Genomic DNA, 20,221 nt, shown 5'->3' with positions numbered 1-20,221 from the left:
TGGGCATGACAACCTATTTTGGGAACATTAATCCAGTGACGAGGAAGAAACTAGATCAAATTTCAAGTCAATATGATTTGTGTGACATCACCAGCATTCACTGCTGGGATCTGAAGCAGGACCCAAGATCCTGACATCACCAAGCAAAGCAAAAGGATTTCTGTTTTACCAAAGGCACCTTTGATAGCTTCTAGCCACAGGGTTTATATATGCCACCCATGCTGCTGACAGTTGGGCAGTACAGATATTGCCTTGATATTCTCCAGCATCTCCTCATACAGTTTCATCAGGCATTCATCCTTTGGGACCTTGATTCAACATATTTATAGGCTGTAGTTTTACAGAAACACCTTTTGGAGAAATGTTTAAGAACTGTTGAGAAAACCCCAGGAAACCACCAAGGTAAAGGTGCCAAGAGGCTCCAAGACCTCTACAGCTGCTATGACAAGTGATAAGCATATTCCATAAGTTATTTTCCATTTCTGTCCTTCCATTTTCCTATAATGAGCCTTCTATATTCTTGCAATGAATAGGGAGAAAATAACTCTTGACAGGTGACATATTTTGTAAATTACTTCAGTTCCCTCTTGTAGTTTGAGTCATGGCCACACTCTTCTCCCTTAGAAACACTCTCCTTTGGAGTGCATTTGTGTATCCTTTATTTCATGTGAGTTGTGAGGATCCCTTAGCATAAATGGGAATGGATAGCTTTGCCTGCATGCATGCAAGTGTATGTAACATGTGTAAAGGATACCGATCTCCTCTGTGTCAGAAGAGAGCGTCTGCAGTCCACCAAATCCAGAGTGTGACCAAAGAGCTGGGAGTTGTGAGCTCTCTGTCAAAGGGCATCAGATCAGCCAGCACCAGGAGGCAAGAAATTTAGCTGGAGCAGGTACCTGCAATGGGTCTGTTTTAGCCAGAGATGAGCCTTCCATAAAAGCACAGAACTAACCACTGGAAGTGGAGGTAGCCCCAGCCTGGAGGAGAGTTTTGCATCAAAACTCTATGTCTAGCTCCGCTATGGCAAATCTTATGTTGTTTTTCAGCTTTTGACAGAGAAAGACTTCATGATGATCTCCCCATCAGGCGTGGATTTTTCTTTCTCTTTTTTGTCCAGAGAACAAAATGGCAACCCCAGGAAAAAACTTTATTGTTTCATTTAGGCTGGGCTTCATCCCATAAAAAAGGAGAAAGTTATGCTGCTTCTGTTACATTACTATACAGCATGTGATTTTTTTAACAGTTCTTTCACATTTATGGTATGGCTGGGCTCTGGGTGCCTTTGAATTCCCACTACACAGGCGCTGCGCAGTAGAGCTCCAGCATGGCCTTGACATTCCCCCACATGGTGAGACTTGATGACAGCATAGCAGCCAGATGGGAAGAGGCAGGGAGATTTGTTTATTTAATCTGAAGAGAAATGGAAATTGAGGACTTCAGTCCAATTATGGTTCGTACTGCCTGCACACTTGGATAAATGCATCTTGATCTTGAACACCTAGAGATGGCCTGAAACCAGGGATCAGTTGCCTCCTCAGCAAAGGCCTTTTGGCTTTAGTTTGCAGGTTGAGTTTTAGTTGCAGCTGAACTACATGTTGAAAATAGTTGTTGACTTGGACAAAGGGACAGCTGCAGGACAAGAGCAAAGCAGAGCAAGCACGGCTTCCTCAGTGGTGGAGGAAACTCCAATATGGGGGCAGAAAGTGAACTGAACTAGTAAGCACAGGGAAAACAAGCAGGATACATGCCGTGCCTGTCTCTTGGGAGACAGGACAGGACTGCAGTAATTGTTTCTCAGCATAACAAAGACTATTTCAGGCGGCACACGTTGAGTATCAGTGCTCTGAACTGAGCTTGCTGGCCCTTTGGGAGGGATGAAACTGGGACTGAATCTTTCAGCTATGCATAAACTTCTTGAGTGGCAGCTCCTCCTGCAGAAAGGCAATTGAGCTGCGCTCCCAGTGAGAGAGAGGTTTTCTATGAATGGAGGAAACTTCTCAGCAATGGCGGTTGTTACTGCTGCAAGGCAAAACTGACTGGGTTTGAAGAAGGAAATGAGAGTTTGCAGGTTTTAGGCAACAATTGAAAAGTCAGACTGCCCTTGAATTTTGTCCCAAATGGAGCAGTGTTTGCTTTTCTTATTGAGCGAGAAAGGGTGATGCAAGCCCTCCAGCTCACTAAAGCTGTGCACAGGTCACTTTGCTAAAATGCAGTCCGGCCATCGCTCATCCCAGATCATCACTCATGGTGCCTTGGTGGTTTAAAATCAGCCTGTCAGATCATAAAATTCCAAAAGCAACAGAATATGGAGTTTGGGGAGTCAAGAGATCCCCAAACCTATTGGATGTTGTCAACAAACTCGGTGATCTTCAAGTTCCACTGCTTTGTGGACCAGACTTTCAGTCTTAATATCATCTCCCATGTCTGAAAATAAACATTGGCTTTTAAAACTAAGGCAATGAACAAAGAGGGTCACATCAGTTTCTCCCTCATGACAGCAGTGCTATAGGTTAAGCCTGTACAACAGAGTCCTGATGCCCTTTCTCCCCTCCAGAGACATGTTAGCATGAAGCAAGCAATGGAGTCAAACATTTTCAAAAGATGATACACCTGTGAGGAATGACTCTCTTTTCAAATGACACTGAGTAAGAAGGGCAAATATTTCAGCCAACACTGTGTTTTTGTCAAATGAAATTAGGATAGAGCTGGCTAGTTTTTTCTTCCGCCTGTCTCTACTCATCAAACCAAAAATTTGCTGAGCAGCTATTTGAAATCTCAGTGATGTGTAGAGTTGAAAAGCATACTCAGTGTTTAAAAATATATTAAAATATGCATTAACATGAATATACAAGTATGTGTAAAATGTGTACGTGTATATTAAACACATTTTTTTTATGGAAGAAGTGACTTCTGGTTTTACTATTTGAATAATTTTTTTCTGTCTGGATGTAGGTGAGAATTGTCAATCAGAATTCTGGCTTTATTCAACTCATAGTCTTTAAAAAAAAATTTAAATGGCATATATTTTTAATTGAAGTATTAGAAACTCATGGAAGAGTTCCAGTAGGTGGCAGAAGTTTTATTCTAACTGAAGAAATACTGTTTCCTTTTTTAAAGCTTATGGAGTCAAAAGTGCTTTCCCTTCTTTCTCCTGAGGTGGCGTTACACTGGTAGAGCCCAAATAAAGTCCAAGCTTGATAACAAATATTCTCCAAAGTGTCACGTCCTACCAGACATGGAGGGAGAGGTGACTCAGGTTTGCCAGTGTGAATTAAGGGGCCTGTGCTGTTAAATTTCCTAACAGTTGCGTAGCAGCAAAACTCTTGCTTTTCTCAAACATCCAGGGCTCACCACTGCTGGAACCTCTCCTGGCTTTATCGCTGAGAGGTCACTGTCAGAATCTCCTCACCAGGGTCCCAGTAGAGAGTCGGCATCCAGCTCACTAAAGCAGAGGAGACTGTGCCCCAGCCCTCCACGTGCAGCCAGGGCAGCCAATGCTCTGCTGGGGGGCCTCAACAAGCCCCAAAGAGGAGGGCAGGCCCCTCCCCGCCCCCCCAGGAACCCACGCTGCCATGGGTGACACTGGGAGGCTGCCTCAGGGGCCGGCTAAACCAGGTCCCAGCCACAGCTGGGGCACACACCAGCCCCTTGAGGTCCTGCCCCCCCCAACGTAGTTGCCATGTAATAAAACAAAAGCACAAAAACTGCAGAAGACGACTCAATATTACTATCAATCCCGTTGGTGTCACTATCGCCACCCGTGCTGCTTTCTCCCCCTCCCCCTGGTGCTACGGCCACTGTTTCCTCACCGCCTGCTGGGCCCTTCGGCTGCTCTGGGGTCAGCCTGGGGGGAGAGGGAGTGCGGCGACGCAGCAAGGCAGAAGGCCCAAACAAGTTCAGCAAGTGGAATTGCAAAGTCCTGCACCTGGGGACCAGCAACCCCAGGCACCAGTATAGGTTAGAGGCTGCCCAGCTGGAAAACAGCTTGGCAGAAAAGGACTAGGGGGTCCTTGTGGACACCAAGTTGAACGTGAGGCGGCACTGTGGCCTTGCCAGGGGGAAGGCTAACGGTGTCCTGGGCCATACTGGGAGGAGCCTTGCCAGCAGGTCGAGGGCGAGGATCCTTCCCCTCTCCTCAGCGCTGGTACAGCCACCCCTGGAGTGCTGGGTCCCGTTCTGGGCTCCCCAGTACAAGGGAGATGTGGACATAGTGGAGAGAGGCCAGCAAAGGGCCACTAAGGTGCTTAAGGGACTGGCCATTTCTCAGGTAAGGAAAGGCTGGAGAGCGCTGGGAGAGAGCTGGGAGAAGAGAAGGCTCAGGGGGATCTCATCAGCGTGGCATTGCCCAGTGACAGGATCCAAGGCAGTAGGCACAAACCAAAAGGTGGAGGGTTCCTTCTGAATGTCGAGAAACATTTTTTCATGGCGAGGGTGACCGAGCACTGGCACAGGTAACCTGGAGATGTGGTGGAGCCTCTCTCCTTGGAGATTTTCAAAAGCTGCCTGGACATGTCCCTGAGCAACTGACTCTAGGTGGCCCTGCTTGAGCAGGGCAGGGTTGGTCAAGATGACATCCAGAGGTCCCGTCCAACCTCATCCAGCCTGTGCTTCTACGATTTTGGGATACAGGTGTTTTCCTCAAAGGCTGTTGATTTTCCCCCACTCTGCTCCCCAGAAACCCTCTCTGTCAGTGTCTGCCTGTGAGCAGAGCACTGGAGGGCAGGGCAGGAAGGCAGGCCCTGGAAAGAGAACCATCAGCTTGGTTTTGGCCTCCAAGAGTCTCTAGAAGTTGGTCTTCACCACATAAATGTCTCTCCAGGGGCGTTCACTGGTGCTGTAGGCAGTTCAGGAGCTGCTCTGTCCCTTGTGGATGCTGCTGGCCGTTGGTATCTGCAAGACCAGAGTTGGCCATTGGTATCTGCATGGCCAGAGCCTGGGGCACACAGCATCCAAAGAGAGGCAGAGAGACCTGGCTTTTGCAGCCAGGAGAAGCAGCAGCTTGTCACCCTTGGTAGCTGTTGCATGGGAAGGGAGAGAGAGATGCTGGAGGCGGGCTGCCCAAGACTCCCAGGGAGACACCTCCGTCAGTGACCAGCTTTGGGCAGAGCAATGCAGAGCAGGGCAGAAAAGCCTGCAAGAAAAAAACAGAAACAAAAGAGAAGAGGGCCAAGGGCCTGCCTAACCCCTGCCTCCACAGCGGGACAGGAGGAGTGCTGATGCAGGAGGCCAAATCCTGGCGAGCCAGATGCCCTGATTAAAGAGCCATGGGGCCTGGCCCACTGGACTCGGATGGCTTCCTTCCCCTCATTTGAGTCCCATGGGTCTGACCCTATGGACTGGTAGGGCCTCTTGGCGCTGAAAAAAGGAACATGGGGCCTGACACTCTCTTCTTGCAGGTCCTCTTTGCTATGATGCAAACCTTCTGAGCCTTGTGAGAGTCATGCTCTGGGTTGTGCCCACTCAGGTCTTGAGGACCTCCAGGGTCTTAGGGGATGCCACAGCCTTTTGGGGCAAGCCCCTCCACTGCTTACTGTCCTCACAGTGATTGCCCCCTGCCTTATCTCCTGCCTGAACCTCTCTAGTTTTAGCAGATGCCACCATCTCTTACCCTCCTGGACAGGCCCTGCTGGGAAGACTGTCTTCCCACCCCCTTGGTCTCTTCCTCACAGGCATCAGGGTGTGCTGTCAGGTGCCCCAAGGCTTTTTCTGCTCCATGCTGAAGCACTTCCCCCTCCTCAAAGGGCAAGGGCTCCAGCCTCACTGTCTCAGTGGCCTCCCCTGAGCCCCTCCCGTTTATTGACATGTCTCCTGTCTGAGAGCTCAAACAGGACATAGGGCCTAGATGAGGCCTGATGAGCAGGGTGCTGAGCAGAGGGCATCGCCCCTGCTGTCCCCTGGCTAGGGGAGAAAGAGAGGAGAAATCCCTGAGAGCAAGCCAAATGCTCTCTTGAACCTCCCAGGGCAGGTCATAGCAACAAACAGAACAAGAGAACAGAGCAGAATAGTTCCATTGGAAGGGACCTACAACAATCAGCTAGTCTAACTGCCTGAGCCCTTCAGGGCTGACCAAAAGTTAAGGCATTGTCCAAATGCCTGTAAACACTGACAGGCTTGGGGGATTGACCACCTCTCTAGGAAGCTGGTTCCAGTGTTTGAGTCAGTGTTCCAGCATCAGGAATTCTTTCCTAATGTCAAGTCTGAACCTCCCCTGGTGCAGCATTGAACTATTCCCACGCATCCTGTTGCTGGATCCCAAGGAGAAGAGATCTGCCCCTCCCTCTCCCCTTCCCCTCCTCAGGAAACTGTAGAGAGCAACGAAGTTGGCCCTCCATCTCCTTTTCTCCAAACCAGACACGGCCAGAGTCCTCAGCCTCTCTGCACAGGACAGACCTTCCAGTCCTTGCGTCAGCTGTGTTGCCCTCCTCTGGGCACATTCAAGTGCCTTAACAGCCTTCTTAAATTGTGGGTCCCAGAACCACGCACAAAGTTCAAGGTGAGGTTGCAGCAATGCTAGATACAACGGGGTGATCACCTCCTTTGACGGGCTGGCTATGCTGTGTTTGATGCACTCCAGAGTGTGGTTTGCCCTCGTGGCTGCCAGGGCATTCTGCTGACTCCTGTTGAGCTTGCCTTTGCCTGGCTGGTGAAGAAAATGGATTGGGGAGTCTGAGGAATTTTCCCAGGCAAGCCAGGGTGTGTGCAAAATTCCATGGTGATGAGCCATCAGCAGTGGGCAGCTATGGAAGAGTACACTTAGGGCAGTGTCCTGTCTCTGGTGAAAGTGATCGCAGGAAGGGGTGCATTAAAAAGGGCTGGAGACATGCTAGTTTCACCGTTCCCAGCTTCTGCACTATTGAATCTCCCCAGCCCCGTCTGCTGGATAAAGGGCAGGTGTGTGGCAGAGGTACCATGCCACAGGTGCTTGCTGCAAGTTTCACTGGCAGCTGAGAGAGAGCAGAGAAGGACACAAACTCATTTTTCTGGGAAATAGCTCTAGAGGCACTCGAGTGCAAGCCCTGGAATCGCTGCAGACGTGCTGTCTCGAGTTTGGTACAATCTGGGGATGTGGAAAGCATCTCCCAGGCAGCACACTCCCCCTCCTTGCTGTACACACACAGCTGTGTGCAGGGATCGCTAGCATTTGCTTTTGACCAAGAAAAGGCTCAGAGTGCCTGGGAATGTAAGTCCCAAGCAAAGTAACCAGCCCCTTTGTGTTTGGATTTACTGACCCAGCAGTGAGCTGATTTGGCTCCTGGAGAAGCACACGATCAAATGCACTTCTTTCTCCTGGTGGGAGGCTGGTTTGATGCCTTATTACTGTAATTGCCAAATCCATCAGTCATTGCAGGCTGCCTCCAAGACTTCATCCTCTTTCACCCCCTGCTCAGGAAGGATAGCCAGTCTGTTTTGACAATGCTTATGGAAAAGTGTTTGGGATTTCTTTATTCTGGATTATGTGTCTGGGCATCCTTGTTTCTGTCTTTCTTCAAAGGTAAGCTCATCTGTGGTTTTCCAGTTTGGGGGTTTTTTTTGTTTTGTTTTTCTTTTATTTTTTCTTAACACTAGTCACATCCTACCCCAACTGTATTTTCAGAAGGACTTGCACCTGCTTGCAGTTTAAACTTTGTTAGAGTCCAGCACTGGTCCCACTGAGTTTTGTAATCAGTTTGAATAAGTTTGTGGTTCTTACACTGCTGGGCACCTTCTTTTAAGAAAGGAAAAAATGTGGATTTCTTTTTAGTGAAAAGTGAGTGATTTTCACTTTCAGAAATGAATTCAAATGAATGTGTTTCAAAAGGAATATATTCTGGCTCTCCTTTAAAAATTTAACATATCTGTGTTTTTTTGGGAATAAGAAATTAAAAGCCCAGGCTGGACACAAAGGCTGTGAGACCCCCATAGGTGTGAGGGTGAAATGGTGGTGTTCTGCAAAGAAAAAATGACCAGAAGAAAATTCTTAACTGTCTATTTTCTCTGCATCATTTGGGAAGATTTATAGCTCCATAAATAAAGAATTCTTAAATGAGAAGGGAGGTTGAAATAGCCACAGTCCTGAAAGATGTTCAGGATTCTACACAAAATGTGCTTTTATTGCTCCCTAACAGATTGTTATATGAAACATGCATGTCTGGAGCAACTATAAATTCTAAAACTGAGTATTCCAGGTGTGAGGGACCATGTCATGTTATACATAGAGAAAGGATTGTCTTTTTAAAGCAGAGAGAGTGGTCCACATATTTCAGAAGTGTAGAGGTGTGGGAAAGTTATGTGCATGTGATGTTGCACTGCCCTATTCATGCCACACATATAATTCCTCATTAGTGTATATTAATCTGCAAAATGTCCATGCATTTCATTATTACAGCTCCACATTTCATCTGCCTAATGTAGCAAGGCTATTGCAGAAAAATGTTTCCACACCTTGCTAAATTAAGAAACTTGCTATCTTTGCAAGACATTTCTGTGATACTTCAGGAGCTGAACTAACAGGCAGGTGATGGCAGCTAGTTATGAATCACTTTGTGTGCAGTCCCATTTTGAGCAGTTGTGCATCATGTAAATATTGCCTTTTACGTACTGAGTAATCACTAATTCATCAGGGGAGATGCTTAGTTTCTCTGAGCAGCGCATGAAGACACAAACTGCTTTTATAAATAATTCAGAGGATTTTTTGTTAGCTGCTTTTACCAGCAGTTCACAAGTATGTGCTTTCACAGACAAGTGCTAAAGCAGAATAAAATGAATCTCTGATTAAGGTGTCCTGTATTTGACCTCTGCTTTGTGGATAGGTTTTTTTTTTTTTTCTTTTTAAAGAAAAGAAAAGGAAAATCAAAAGAAAAAGAAAAGGAAACAAAAGAAAAGCCCCATGAATTGTGCAGTTGGGGCAGAAGAGAAAAAAGTCAAGATGATCTTAGCATGTTATCAGTAGCAGAGCCTTTTAACAGTAAGCTCCAAATGAACTTCCCCAGGATTCCTCAGTGCACGCACATGGAAGTCACAGCAAGCCCATTTTAACTAACATCACTCTCATGTAGGGCTGAGTTGTTTCAACAGAATTCATAACAATTCTCAACTACTGAAAACTCTTGCAGGGCTGTTTGACAGGAAAGTTGTGAAAAGGACTAGGTAAAAAGCAAACAAAAAAACCTATGAAGAATTTGATTTTTTCCAGTCCTTTCCACAATTTTTTGCTTCAACTTAACTCCACTTGCACTACTGTTAGGAGCCCTGACAGACATGTAATTCATGTTAGGTCACTGCAACCCTCCTTCCTGAAGAGCCTGGAGCTAGTGATGATTTCCTGGGACATGGTCCCTAGGGAAAATCAGGAAACAGACCCTCAGCCTCCCTGTATCCTGAATGACATCTCTTCAAGCCAGACATCCCTTCCAGGCCAGGTACAATCCTTGAAGGAGCACCCAGAGGACAGAAGGACCCTGTGGGTCCATGCAGCTACATAACAACCTCAGGTGGAGACACTTCAAAACCCTGCTCCAGGAAAAGATTGGAAGGGAGAGATGAGACCCACTCCTGCTCCTTTCTCTGAGCACAGAGCAGTCTGGGAGCCAGGGTGGAGATGACCCTGCAAGGGAACTCTCATCCTGAGAAACATGTCTTAGTGACCACATGGGCACCTAGCCTCTCTGAGGAACGTTACCTTCAGCTCAGTGCACATGCACCTGCTGGGTTTGAACATCCAGGGAAGTTAAACATGCACTTTGCTAGTCTCCAGTCAACCCATGCATTCTAAATACTGTGCTTTTATATCCTTTTTTTAAAGTGAGGTCGCTAAACTGCGACACATGCCACACAGAGCAGTCTCAGACCTCTTAGTTTCTTTGCTTTGTGAAACTTGACATCAGGGTCATACTCTGACCATGTGGCTTTGAAAGCCCAATGAAGGCAGAGGCAAGGCAAGCCAAGGACAGAGCCCCTCCTCTGCAGTCTGGTGGGAATGCAAGTGCTCAGCAGTATGGGACAAATCCTATGGCAGGGGATGCTGCAAGCAAGCTAACAGGCTAAAAGATATAAATTATGAAGTAACTCAGCCTGACATGGTGTACCCAACCAGTGCAAAATGGCTTTTCTTTGGCTCACTCACAATACAGAGTTGAATTCCTGCACTACTCTTATTTCATGCTTTCTCACAGCTTTGCTGATTTAAATGAGCTCTAGTGATCACATTAGAACACAACCGATTATCTCACAAGGATACTGCTCTTGGTTCAATTCCATGCAAGCAGGTGCTATTTCTGCAGCAGCAGTAGCATTGGCAAGACAGTCCCAAAAGGCCAGATTCTGCTGCCAAGCTACTCTAATGTGAGCTAGTTTGACTGAGGTGACAAGAGTTTAGAGATCTGTGTAGCAGGAAGAACCACGGCTAGTACTTAAGTACCTATATATTGAGTCTAAACTTTAGGCCTCAGCTGGGTAGGACTGATGGAACTGCAGCGAGCTGTGTTAATCAAGCTCCTTTTCTCCAAAGAGACACTGTTGAATAGATGTGAGAACTCCTGTCTGCTAATAGAGTACAATATCATGTCATTGGTAATTTAGGTGGTTGGTGAAGGAGCTCCACCTTTAGATCTCATGTTACCAGACTAGAACCAGGTGTTAAAGTCAGATAATTTAGAATCTTTCATACTCTTAATCAGAGGTCTGAAGGTCTCATTCTCTGTGTTGATGCTCTGAGTTGTATCACCCCACTGAGTGATACACAGTTTCAAACATAACAATGCAGCTGACACAGATTTAAAATAGAAAAGGTATGAGGAAGACCTTTGCTTGTACAAGTAGGTCTTTTCTTCCATAGTGCCTGAGAAGATGGCACACATGCACCTTGCAAAAATAGGAAATTGCTGCCAGACCCCTGCCAGTACTATAACATCTGGGAGCACAGACACCAGAATCAGGTCACTCTGGATTCTGAGAGCATGCTAAGGTATCTTATATGCAGGGAGTCAGATGGGACTGAATGTACTTGGCACAGCATGCGTCTGTTTTTAGGTGTCATTCTGCTCTGTGATCAAGAACATTAGTGCAGAAACATGTGTCAACACATTTAAGACAGGTAGGCAGGGTCCTAGGCAAATCTCTGAAATGATTTCCTGTGACTTACTGTCTGCTATAGTAAATCACTGTGTATGCTTGCCTCTTGAGATTGACTTTTTAGTTCAGTGAGCCAGACTTCATGTTCAGTCACTAATCTTCTAGGTGCATTCACTGGTACAGCTCTAAGGGTGCTATGTATTATCATAGGCACAGCTGCCACTGTGGAGCTGGCCAAAGCTTGTGTGGAGTCGCCAGGCTCCAGCAAAGTTGGAGTTTTTTCCATGTGAATTTGCTGATAGTGATCTGGGCAAATTTTCTTGTATTAGCTCTTTTCAAATTTCACTAGAAAAAGTGGAAAGATCCATAAAAATCACCTGGGCCCTGACATCACCAGCGCCTATTGTTATATGCACTTACGGGTGTAGCACTCTGCATGTAGGGAGGGGTCCAGGAGCAGATACGGTGCACAAGAAAGTAGCATCCATCTGGTCTTTGGGATGATGCCAGATGGTGTTTTTGCAGCCTTCAGTCTTGCTCCAGCGCAGTAGGCCTTGTGATGGTCTCAGAGTAGAGTTTCCATTCCAGACACAGGATTCATATCCTAAAGACAACTCCAGACCTTTTTTCTCCCTCTGGTCTGTTCTCCTAAGACATGTGGAGGACAACAAGAGTTAGTGATGGCAGCAACATATTGGATGATTTTGTCAGCAACTGTAAACTTTTCCAAGCAGTGAAAGAGGTATTTTATGTCTCTGTGCTGCAGTGAGAACAGTATGATGAAGTCTTTCCAGAGTCGAAGGATGGGTTACATCAGTCACAAACCAGGAAATATTTCCATCTGAACGTGATGGCTGTGATTTTCAATGGAATGCATGTACTCAAATGCCATTCAATTTCACTGTATGTCCTGGACAAAGGGTTAGTGCAGAATTTCATTTGTATGTTACAAGCAAGGAGGGAAATAGAAAGTCTCTCCAGCTCTAGGGTGTGATTAAAGTAGATCAAAACCCTTTGCATCTGTCCTGACATGGTTTTTCAAGGATGCCTGCTGCCAAAAGTTCCTGTATAATTTAATTAAGGAAGAGAGCAAATCTGCTTGAGACAGGTAGGGCTAGCACTGCAATCAGTAGCATCCATGGGAATTAAAAAGGTGGACAGGAGTTTATTGCTGGTTTGGGACACACTCCTGAGCAAATACGGCTTGAAGAAAGAGTTTTGCTTATCAAGGATTGTCTGCATTCAGCAAAGCAGCTGATAACAAGGCTGAGACCAGAAACAGATGATGTGTTTGGAAATAACAGTCTTCCCACCTGGGACTTGCAATTAAGTCAGTAAATTGCAACGGAAAAAGAACTTGTAGTCAGCATGAGTACTTATGCATGTCAACAGTGAGGTGCAGGTGACTCTGTCCTGTCTTGATATCAATTGGTTTTGCTCAGTTAGAGAAGCTGTAGCTACCAGAGTGCTGAAATGGATGTCTGCAATCCTTATCACCATCCAGAAATGCATGTCTTCAGTACTTACTGCATTCCAGAATATTGCAGAGAAAGCCATGGACCTCATTCTTATCCTTAATGCAACACAGATTTGGATAGAAAAAGGACTTAGAGGGAAGGGGCAAGCTTGAGGAGATCTCATTTCGCATTGAGGACACAAACATCATAAAGCCAGTTTGCAGATTGGGCTGGCAAGTCTGTACACTGTGTTCCCTGAAGCTCAGCTGTGGCTACACAGAGAAGAATCTCTGATCACTTAGATCTTCACCATGCCGAGGGAGAAAATTAAGTTGTAAATTGCAAAACATATGTTTGTGGCAGCTGATGTGATAGAGCATCTGATCTCTACTGATTCATAGACTGGTAGAATTATTTGTCTGTAAGGGACATCCAGAGGTTGCCCAGTCCAACCCCTCTTCTCAGAGCAGATTGCTTCTTGGGGAGTCTGGGAAGATCTCCAAGGACAGTGTTATCCCCTATTGTGAGTACCCTTCAGAGAAAAAAGGCTCCCCTGATACCCTGGCAATGCCCCATGATGCGACTTGTATCCAATTAGTGCTAGAAGAGTTTGGCTCCTTCATCATAGGAGCCCTTCCTCATGGCAGCTGAAGGCAGCCAAAAGAGCTCCCCCTTGCTTTCTCATCCCCAAGCCAATCAAAGGCATGTCTCTCCACCTCTCATCGGACACGCTGTGCTCCAGTGGACTCCACTTGACTCACTCCACAGCATCAGTGTATCTCTTGTGCTGCCCTGGGGAGGCTTTATTAGGCACAGAGATAACTGTGTCATGCAGTGAGTCTAACTGATGTTGAATATAGGCTGGAATATAGAGGATGCTGCTGCTTAGTGTTTTCATCACCTCTGAGTCAGTAAGTATGGGAAAACCAAAAGTCATATAATGATACAGAAAACACATTCCATAATTCTCAGCCATTTTGTTCTCTTTCTGAAGAACTTCCTCATCTTGAGTCTATAAAGTGGCAAGGCAGGTCATGACAAATGATTCACTGCATTCCCTTGAATATTGTGTCATTTTAGAAAAGCCATCAGCAAACCGATATCTAGCTTGAGCAGTAAGAGGAGATAAAAAATGAAATAAACATTTGTTAGATGGCTTGCATTTGTCAGTGTTTCAAGTGGCAAATGGGCAGCAACTTTGAATTGGACCCATTATTGTTTAGGCTTCACACACAATTCATAAAAGGCAGCTGGACAGCTTCAAGAGCTCTAAGCAGAAGACTTGTCCTTCTAATATAGGTGAACAACTATCCTGCATCATACCTCTGAAGCAGTATTTCGTTCAAGGTCTTCTAGTGTAGTCTCCAAAGTTATTAGGGTTCCCAGTTTCCTTTTACTTCGTAATTCGAATTTGTTGGACTGGTATCTCAGTCCAAGCACTTCAGCCCTCCTGCCATTGTCAGATCTACTTACACATTGCCTGACAATGACATGAGGGCAGGATGATAGAGAAACGGTAGATCGAATAGGAACAGGTCTGTGGATAAGGAGAGGAGACATCCTTCTCTAGAGGAGGCCTCTTCCCAAGTGGGCAAATCATTTCTCCTTTGGTTCAAAATGCTCTAGCAGACTCAGCTAGTCTGTATGCTGGGGAATACAAGAAGGCAGGCCAGAGACCACAGGGGCACTTTCTGCTTTTCAGGCTACTTTTGGTCTCTCTCAGAGATCAAGCATCCTGCATCTGCAGGCATTGCTACCATTATACAAGGTGACAGTCATACTCTATCTGGACATGTGGGGCACCAATTTTGTTTTAATTTTGGTTTTTTTGCACTGACATAATTCAGGAGCATTAGAAATTACCAAAGCCTTAAATCAATAGAGTAAAGTTAAGACAAAATCAGGCTCTCCGGATCATCATTGTCTGGGAGTACCTCATTTTCACTGTATTTAATTTCGGCTCTTAGTCAGAATCAGTGACTCAGCCAGTGCAGGTTTGGCTGGTAGAGTGCAGCATGGAGAACCACATATTTCATATCCCCACTGATACCCAACAAAACCAGGACTCGAGGCCTGTACCTGAGAAAAAAAACAATAGCATCTAGCATTCTGAAAACAGACAGATCAAGGCTAACCAATGCTCAACTGTCATGGAGACCTTGTGACATTCAGAGTCTGGGAAAAAAAAAACAGCTGTAAGCTTCGAGATACAGACCATGCTCAGCCACTTTATATGCACATAAGCAAATCTGGTCTGAATCAGCCAAAACAAAGCACGTCTTACAATTTCAAGTGTTGTAGGTCAGATCTCCATAGACCTTGTTTGATTGGTCACAAGTCTAATTTCCTCAAAGCCAGTCATTTTCCTCATCAAGACTGTCTTAGAAGCAGCTTTTGTCTTCAGTGTGAAATAAATTCAGACTCCTTGATGAGAATTTTCATGCCTCTATTTACAGCTTCCTTTGTCTTTGAAGGCCTGGAGCACCAAACCCTCAGACCTCTTTTCCTTGGAAAAAATCCCTTGATAGCAGCCCCTTCTGCTGCCAAAACCTCCAAAATATTGCCAGCCAGCTAGCAGCACAGCATCTTTCACATAGACAGGCAGAAAGTTTAGCCTGGCCTAATGAAAGCTCAGCAGTGCTGCTTAAAACAGGGCTGAGTCTCATCTATAGATGTTCCTACGTAAGTTTGGGTTCCCAAGTGGGAAACTTTCAAATTTGGGAAAATGTATCTTCATATTTTCCAGACCAGGTTCTAAGCACTGAAAAGGAGGACAAATAAGCAGCCATTCAAGATGCAGTCAAAATTTCCATCAGGGTAGCCCACATCCCTTTCACAGGACTCTAACACCATGTTTCACCATCCAGCATTTGGGTTTCTGATATTGGAAAGACAACCTTGCAACTTCCTCTGCATTCCCAGATCCATGTTCACTTTGGATGTTTATGCCTTGCATGTGCCTTGCAGCCAGTGCAGCTCTCACTTTGCTCACAGGCAACAACTGAGGCTTGAGCAATGTGGAAGGAAGGCAGGAGGAGCTATCACTAGGCTTGCCTATTACATCCTCAATACCTTTGCTGCTTAGCATTGCTATGCAAGTACAACTGGCAGGGTGGAAAGTTCACTGTTCAGGAAACTAGCCATCTCTGCGATCATAACCATTGCCACTGACCATCACTGCAGAAGGAGAAGGGGGAAGAAACACTTTGGGCACACTGTGTGGTACATTTCCATGGTACCACTGTCTGTAACATTTCCACTCCAAACTGTCCTCTGCATTGCCCAGAGAAGTTAAAACAATATCACTGCTGCTTTGGTAACAATACACTGAGGCAATGGTTTTGAGGCAAGATCCCTCCCTCTCCTCTGAACTATGAAAAAAGGAATAAGCTTTCTCTGCCCAGTAAAGGCATGCCTGTGACTAAGGAATAACACTTGGGAGAACTACTTTTGGATTTTTTACCTTTGCTCTCTTCATGTCTTGGGGACAAAATGACTTATCCTTCTCTTACTAGGAGGTTAACTTATCTTCCTCCTCTTCCAGGGTCCTGTTGACACTGCTGTGGGCTTCTTTCTAGTTATATTTCAGGGTGGGAAGTGGAGCTGGAAGAACTGTGCTGCACAGTAAACTGGAGATTTCATTGCAGCCTCTATCACTGCTGTTATCTTCACTGAGTTAAGGAAAAAACCACTCTTCCTACCTGTCGTCTTCTCAGCCCTAACAAGACTTGCCTATCTATTTCCACTGAAATCATTATTATACCTCTCTGTTCACATATGGCTTTCCCAGATCTGAGCTCTCCACATGTGCCTGGCCTGGAGTTGAGTGGGCTTTTGATGGGGAGGTGCAGGTTCCCTGTAACCCTTTTCAGAGCTCTCTGTGAATGCTGTGCAGATTGCCACAGCTACCTCATTGACAGCACTTGGTTAGTGAAGTTCATAGTGCTTTCCCAAGACGGGCTTTCCCTTGGTTTATGGCTCTGGGTGCTGAAACATGTAGAGGTGAAGGGATGTGACAAGCTGCTTTGCAGGCCAGTGGGAGCGGGTAATCCAGAAGCCCACTCCAGTACACTGATGACCATGTCATTGGTATCTCACATTTGCCTTATGATTTTGGTTCTTTCTGTTGGCTTCCATTACTGCTCCTCCCCACAAATCCCAGGATGGCTGGCAAGTCACCTTCAGACAGCCACAGGTCTCTGTAACATGTCTAGCAAGGGAAGTCCCCCCCTTAAGCACTGTTCCAACTCCCTCCTCACATACTCCCTCCACATCTAGTATTGTAGTTATTACAGTTATATTGCATAGAGATAATGTAAACTAACATTACACTAAAAATACAGTTTTTTCTTATTCTGTCTCTAGCCAGTTATGTTTCTGACCTGGAGCAATGAGGCCGTTTAGATATCTATCATATATTTGGGAGGTATCCCACTGTTAATATCTTAATGTGTGTCTCTTCACCTTACACATATATCTCAGCCTTTAAAACATCTGCACCAAGCCAGCAGGGCCAAAAATATAATCCCATCCTTTCATTATGTAATGTCCTATATTCTCTTTTTAGCATGTTGTCATGTGCCTAAAGTCTTTGAGATGAAACCTTTCCCAGAGTACCTTTTAATACCCGTCTCTGCTGGGAGCTCTTTCTCTGATGTGAAAGAACAGAAATGACCAGTATCAGGAAAATTAGGTCCTTTTTGCCTAGGAAAACATGGCATTTCTCGCATTCCTCTGGGTATCTAATGAGTTTTGTGTGTAAGATGCAGAAACAATCTGCATAGCGAGAGCCAAAGATTAGAGTCAAAGATTACCCAGAAGGGAAGTAGATTAAAAAGAGGTTTTAAATGACAGAGGTATTAAAATACACAACACTCACACACACACACAGACAAACACAGGGTTGAGGCAGCTGATGTGATTCCATTGTTTTGTAAGTGAGTGCTCTTCCCTGAAGGTGTGATGGCATGCATTTTAAATCAAAGGACATTGAAAGAAATAATGCATTTGCAGCCACAGATAAAAGCAACAGCACTGCACATAAGAACAAAAGCAGATGGGACACATCTGTGTCTCTGGGGATTAAGTGACATATGGCAGTGACGTACTTTACATTCTCAGAAATCTGCAAAATATACAAAATAAGGTGGATTTTTTTTATAGCTACCAAAGCATTAGAACTTACCACGTTTTTGTAAGTGCTGTTACCATTCCAATTCTTTATGCCAATGAATTTGCTGTGAAATGACCTGCTTTTTATCTGATACTACTCCTGTTACTTCCCCCATAATGCATAACTGCATATGGGGGGTGTGTGTGTGTGTATGTTCCTGTGATCATTCTATTTGCATTCCTAAAGAAATAGCTAAAAATCCCTGTAAAAATACAATGATAAGCTATAAAGAAAATAAATTATAGAGGAGCAGCTATGGCAGAAGAGTCTGCAGGTTGTTAGGGAAATACTTGGAAGTTCTAGGATTTAGCCCTGATACCCATAGTTTATCCTAATGGGTTTTTGCTCTGTAAATGTTCCAATTTCAACAAGACTGTATACAATCATTACACAACAAAATATAACAATACGTCTCAGTATAATGGCATTGTTTTTTAAAAAAAGACAGAATTCCACTCAATTTCTTTTAGGAACCAGTAAAACAAATAAGCAAACCAAAACAGAGGGAATGTGGAAAGTAGGAATACAGAGAGAAAAAAATGAATAGATGTGAAATACCTGCAGGAGGTACAAGGGGAGTTAATAAATACCATGACCACAAGATAGCTGCAGTTTAGGATATTTTATGAAGTAGCAGGGGGGCAAAATATTTAAAAGCAGCAATGTGATGGACCAGGAATATGCTGTTGATTTTAACTTACTGTGCTCTGCAAAGAGGTTGTATATGCAAACGATTCTAGTAACTGTTTTTGAGAAGGGAAGAAAAAAAAAGGCGTGTTTTGTGATTCAGACACTTGTTAGCATGCATATGTGTAGATATAAAGTGACATGAGAAGAATTTGGTCTGGAAACCATTGGTCCTTTAGGTACCAGTAACTCCCATAATCTTGTATGAATAAAGTAATATATTGTGTGTAAGTCTTGGGCCTCTGCCAAAAGAAATGAGCAACAGCTAAAAACAGCTAGCAGCTGGCCCAACAAAAAGTTCAAAGATTATGAAAATAAAACCAGGGAACACTATGAACCAGAGGTGGAATGGTCAATCCATGGAAATCCATGTCCTTCCAGCTATCCTCTTGTTAATATTTCGTTATTTATTCTTTACTGTGCACAGCAAGCCATTATGTGGCCCACATCAGTGATGCTCAGTCAAGGAGCTGACCACTTTTGGAGCAAATCTGGCAAGGGCTGGACTCTTGCCTTGTAGCTCAGGAAGGACTGCATGCAAAGTAGAGCAGGTGATGACCAGCCAAGACCAGATATGACTGTACAGCTCCTAGGAAATGAGGAAGCATCTGCCTTCTTGGGGATGGCATATGGATAGTCTGGCCAGAACTAACTGCAATTTTGACAGCATTCCTACTAGACAATGCTGAACAGCCTCCTGCCCCAACAAACACTTCTGCCAATCTGAACCCAAACCCACAGAAGAAACAAGAAGAATTATGGTGGCACAGTGGGAAGGACTGGATGACACTCAAGCATGGGAGTGACGATCCATGCCCAGAGGATCCCACCCCGACAGAGGAGGTGGAAGAGGTTTGTTGTTAGCCCACAGCTATATGCCTAGAGCCCTGTGTCTCCTCAAGAGACCAAACAAAATTGTGAAGGAACAAACCAGTGCAACCAGTGAAACCACACACAGCACACAAGGAAGGAGGAAGGGCTTTGCTTTTTTTAGTCAGGTTTCACTTCCTTTTCCTTTTCCTTTTCCTTTTCCTTTTCCTTTCCTTTTCCTTTTCCTTTTTTCCTTTTCCTTTTTTCCTTTTCCTTTTTTCCTTTTTTCATTTTTTCCTTTTCCATTTCTGTTTCCATTTCCATTTCCTTTCCTTTTTTTCTTTTCCTTTTTCTTTTTCCTTTTCCTTTGTATTTTTTTTATTTTTTATGTTATGTTCTGTTGGTTATTTATGTATTTTCCTTTTTATCTTTCATTTTTTTCCTACACGGAGGTTTGGGTTATTTATTTTATTTTTAGCATTGCAACCAGAGCAGATATCTGAGTTACATCAAGATCAGTATGTCTTAGATCACCATAAAACATGCAGGCCAACTGAGGCAGCTCTCCTTGCCATCACTGGCAATAGGACATGAGGAGTTCAGTCTAAGATTGAGCTTGGGCATGCACAGCTGCTGACTTGGAGCTGACATCAGCCAGTACCAGCTTGATTTAATTTAACTGTGGTGTCTCAGAGAATTCAAACCCCTTTATAGATTCCATGAAGGCTCAGAGTCAGTATGAGACACTATCTGGGCAAGGATCATCTGAGGTGCTTTTTTTTTGAATTCAGACATTGTCCAAATACATGGATGCAATTATTAATTTGCTTCTAGGCTTGCTCTGAGGAGGTCTCTGCAAATTTTTTTTTTAGTATACAATTATCCCATGTTTCAGTCATAGTCTCTTGTCCTAACCTGTCTGGGACATTGCAGCATGCCTGCATTTAATACAGAGGATGAAATCTCACATGCAGACCATGTTTGTGGAAGGAAAGACAGAGGTCAGACTGTAAGCTAACAGTAAGAGGACTTGCTTTATTTCCTG

At 44.7% G+C, this 20,221-nt stretch overlaps 1 protein-coding gene across 1 annotated transcript in view; it reads left to right on the top strand.

Moving 5' to 3' along the window:
- Nucleotides 1-7,413: 7,413 nt before the first annotated feature.
- The window catches only part of LOC104124489 (neuronal acetylcholine receptor subunit alpha-7), a 59,136-nt gene continuing 46,328 nt past the window's right edge, over nt 7,414-20,221 (top strand). Inside the window, exon 1 of the mRNA XM_009636829.2 lies at nt 7,414-7,492. Coding sequence (XP_009635124.1) covers nt 7,414-7,492 — 79 coding nt within the window. The remainder of the gene's footprint in view (nt 7,493-20,221) is intronic.

Source organism: Egretta garzetta, unplaced genomic scaffold, assembly GCF_000687185.1.
Source record: "Egretta garzetta isolate BGI_Z169 unplaced genomic scaffold, ASM68718v1 scaffold604, whole genome shotgun sequence".
Classification (NCBI taxonomy): domain Eukaryota; kingdom Metazoa; phylum Chordata; class Aves; order Pelecaniformes; family Ardeidae; genus Egretta; species Egretta garzetta.
This window is presented reverse-complemented; position numbering and strand designations above follow the sequence as displayed.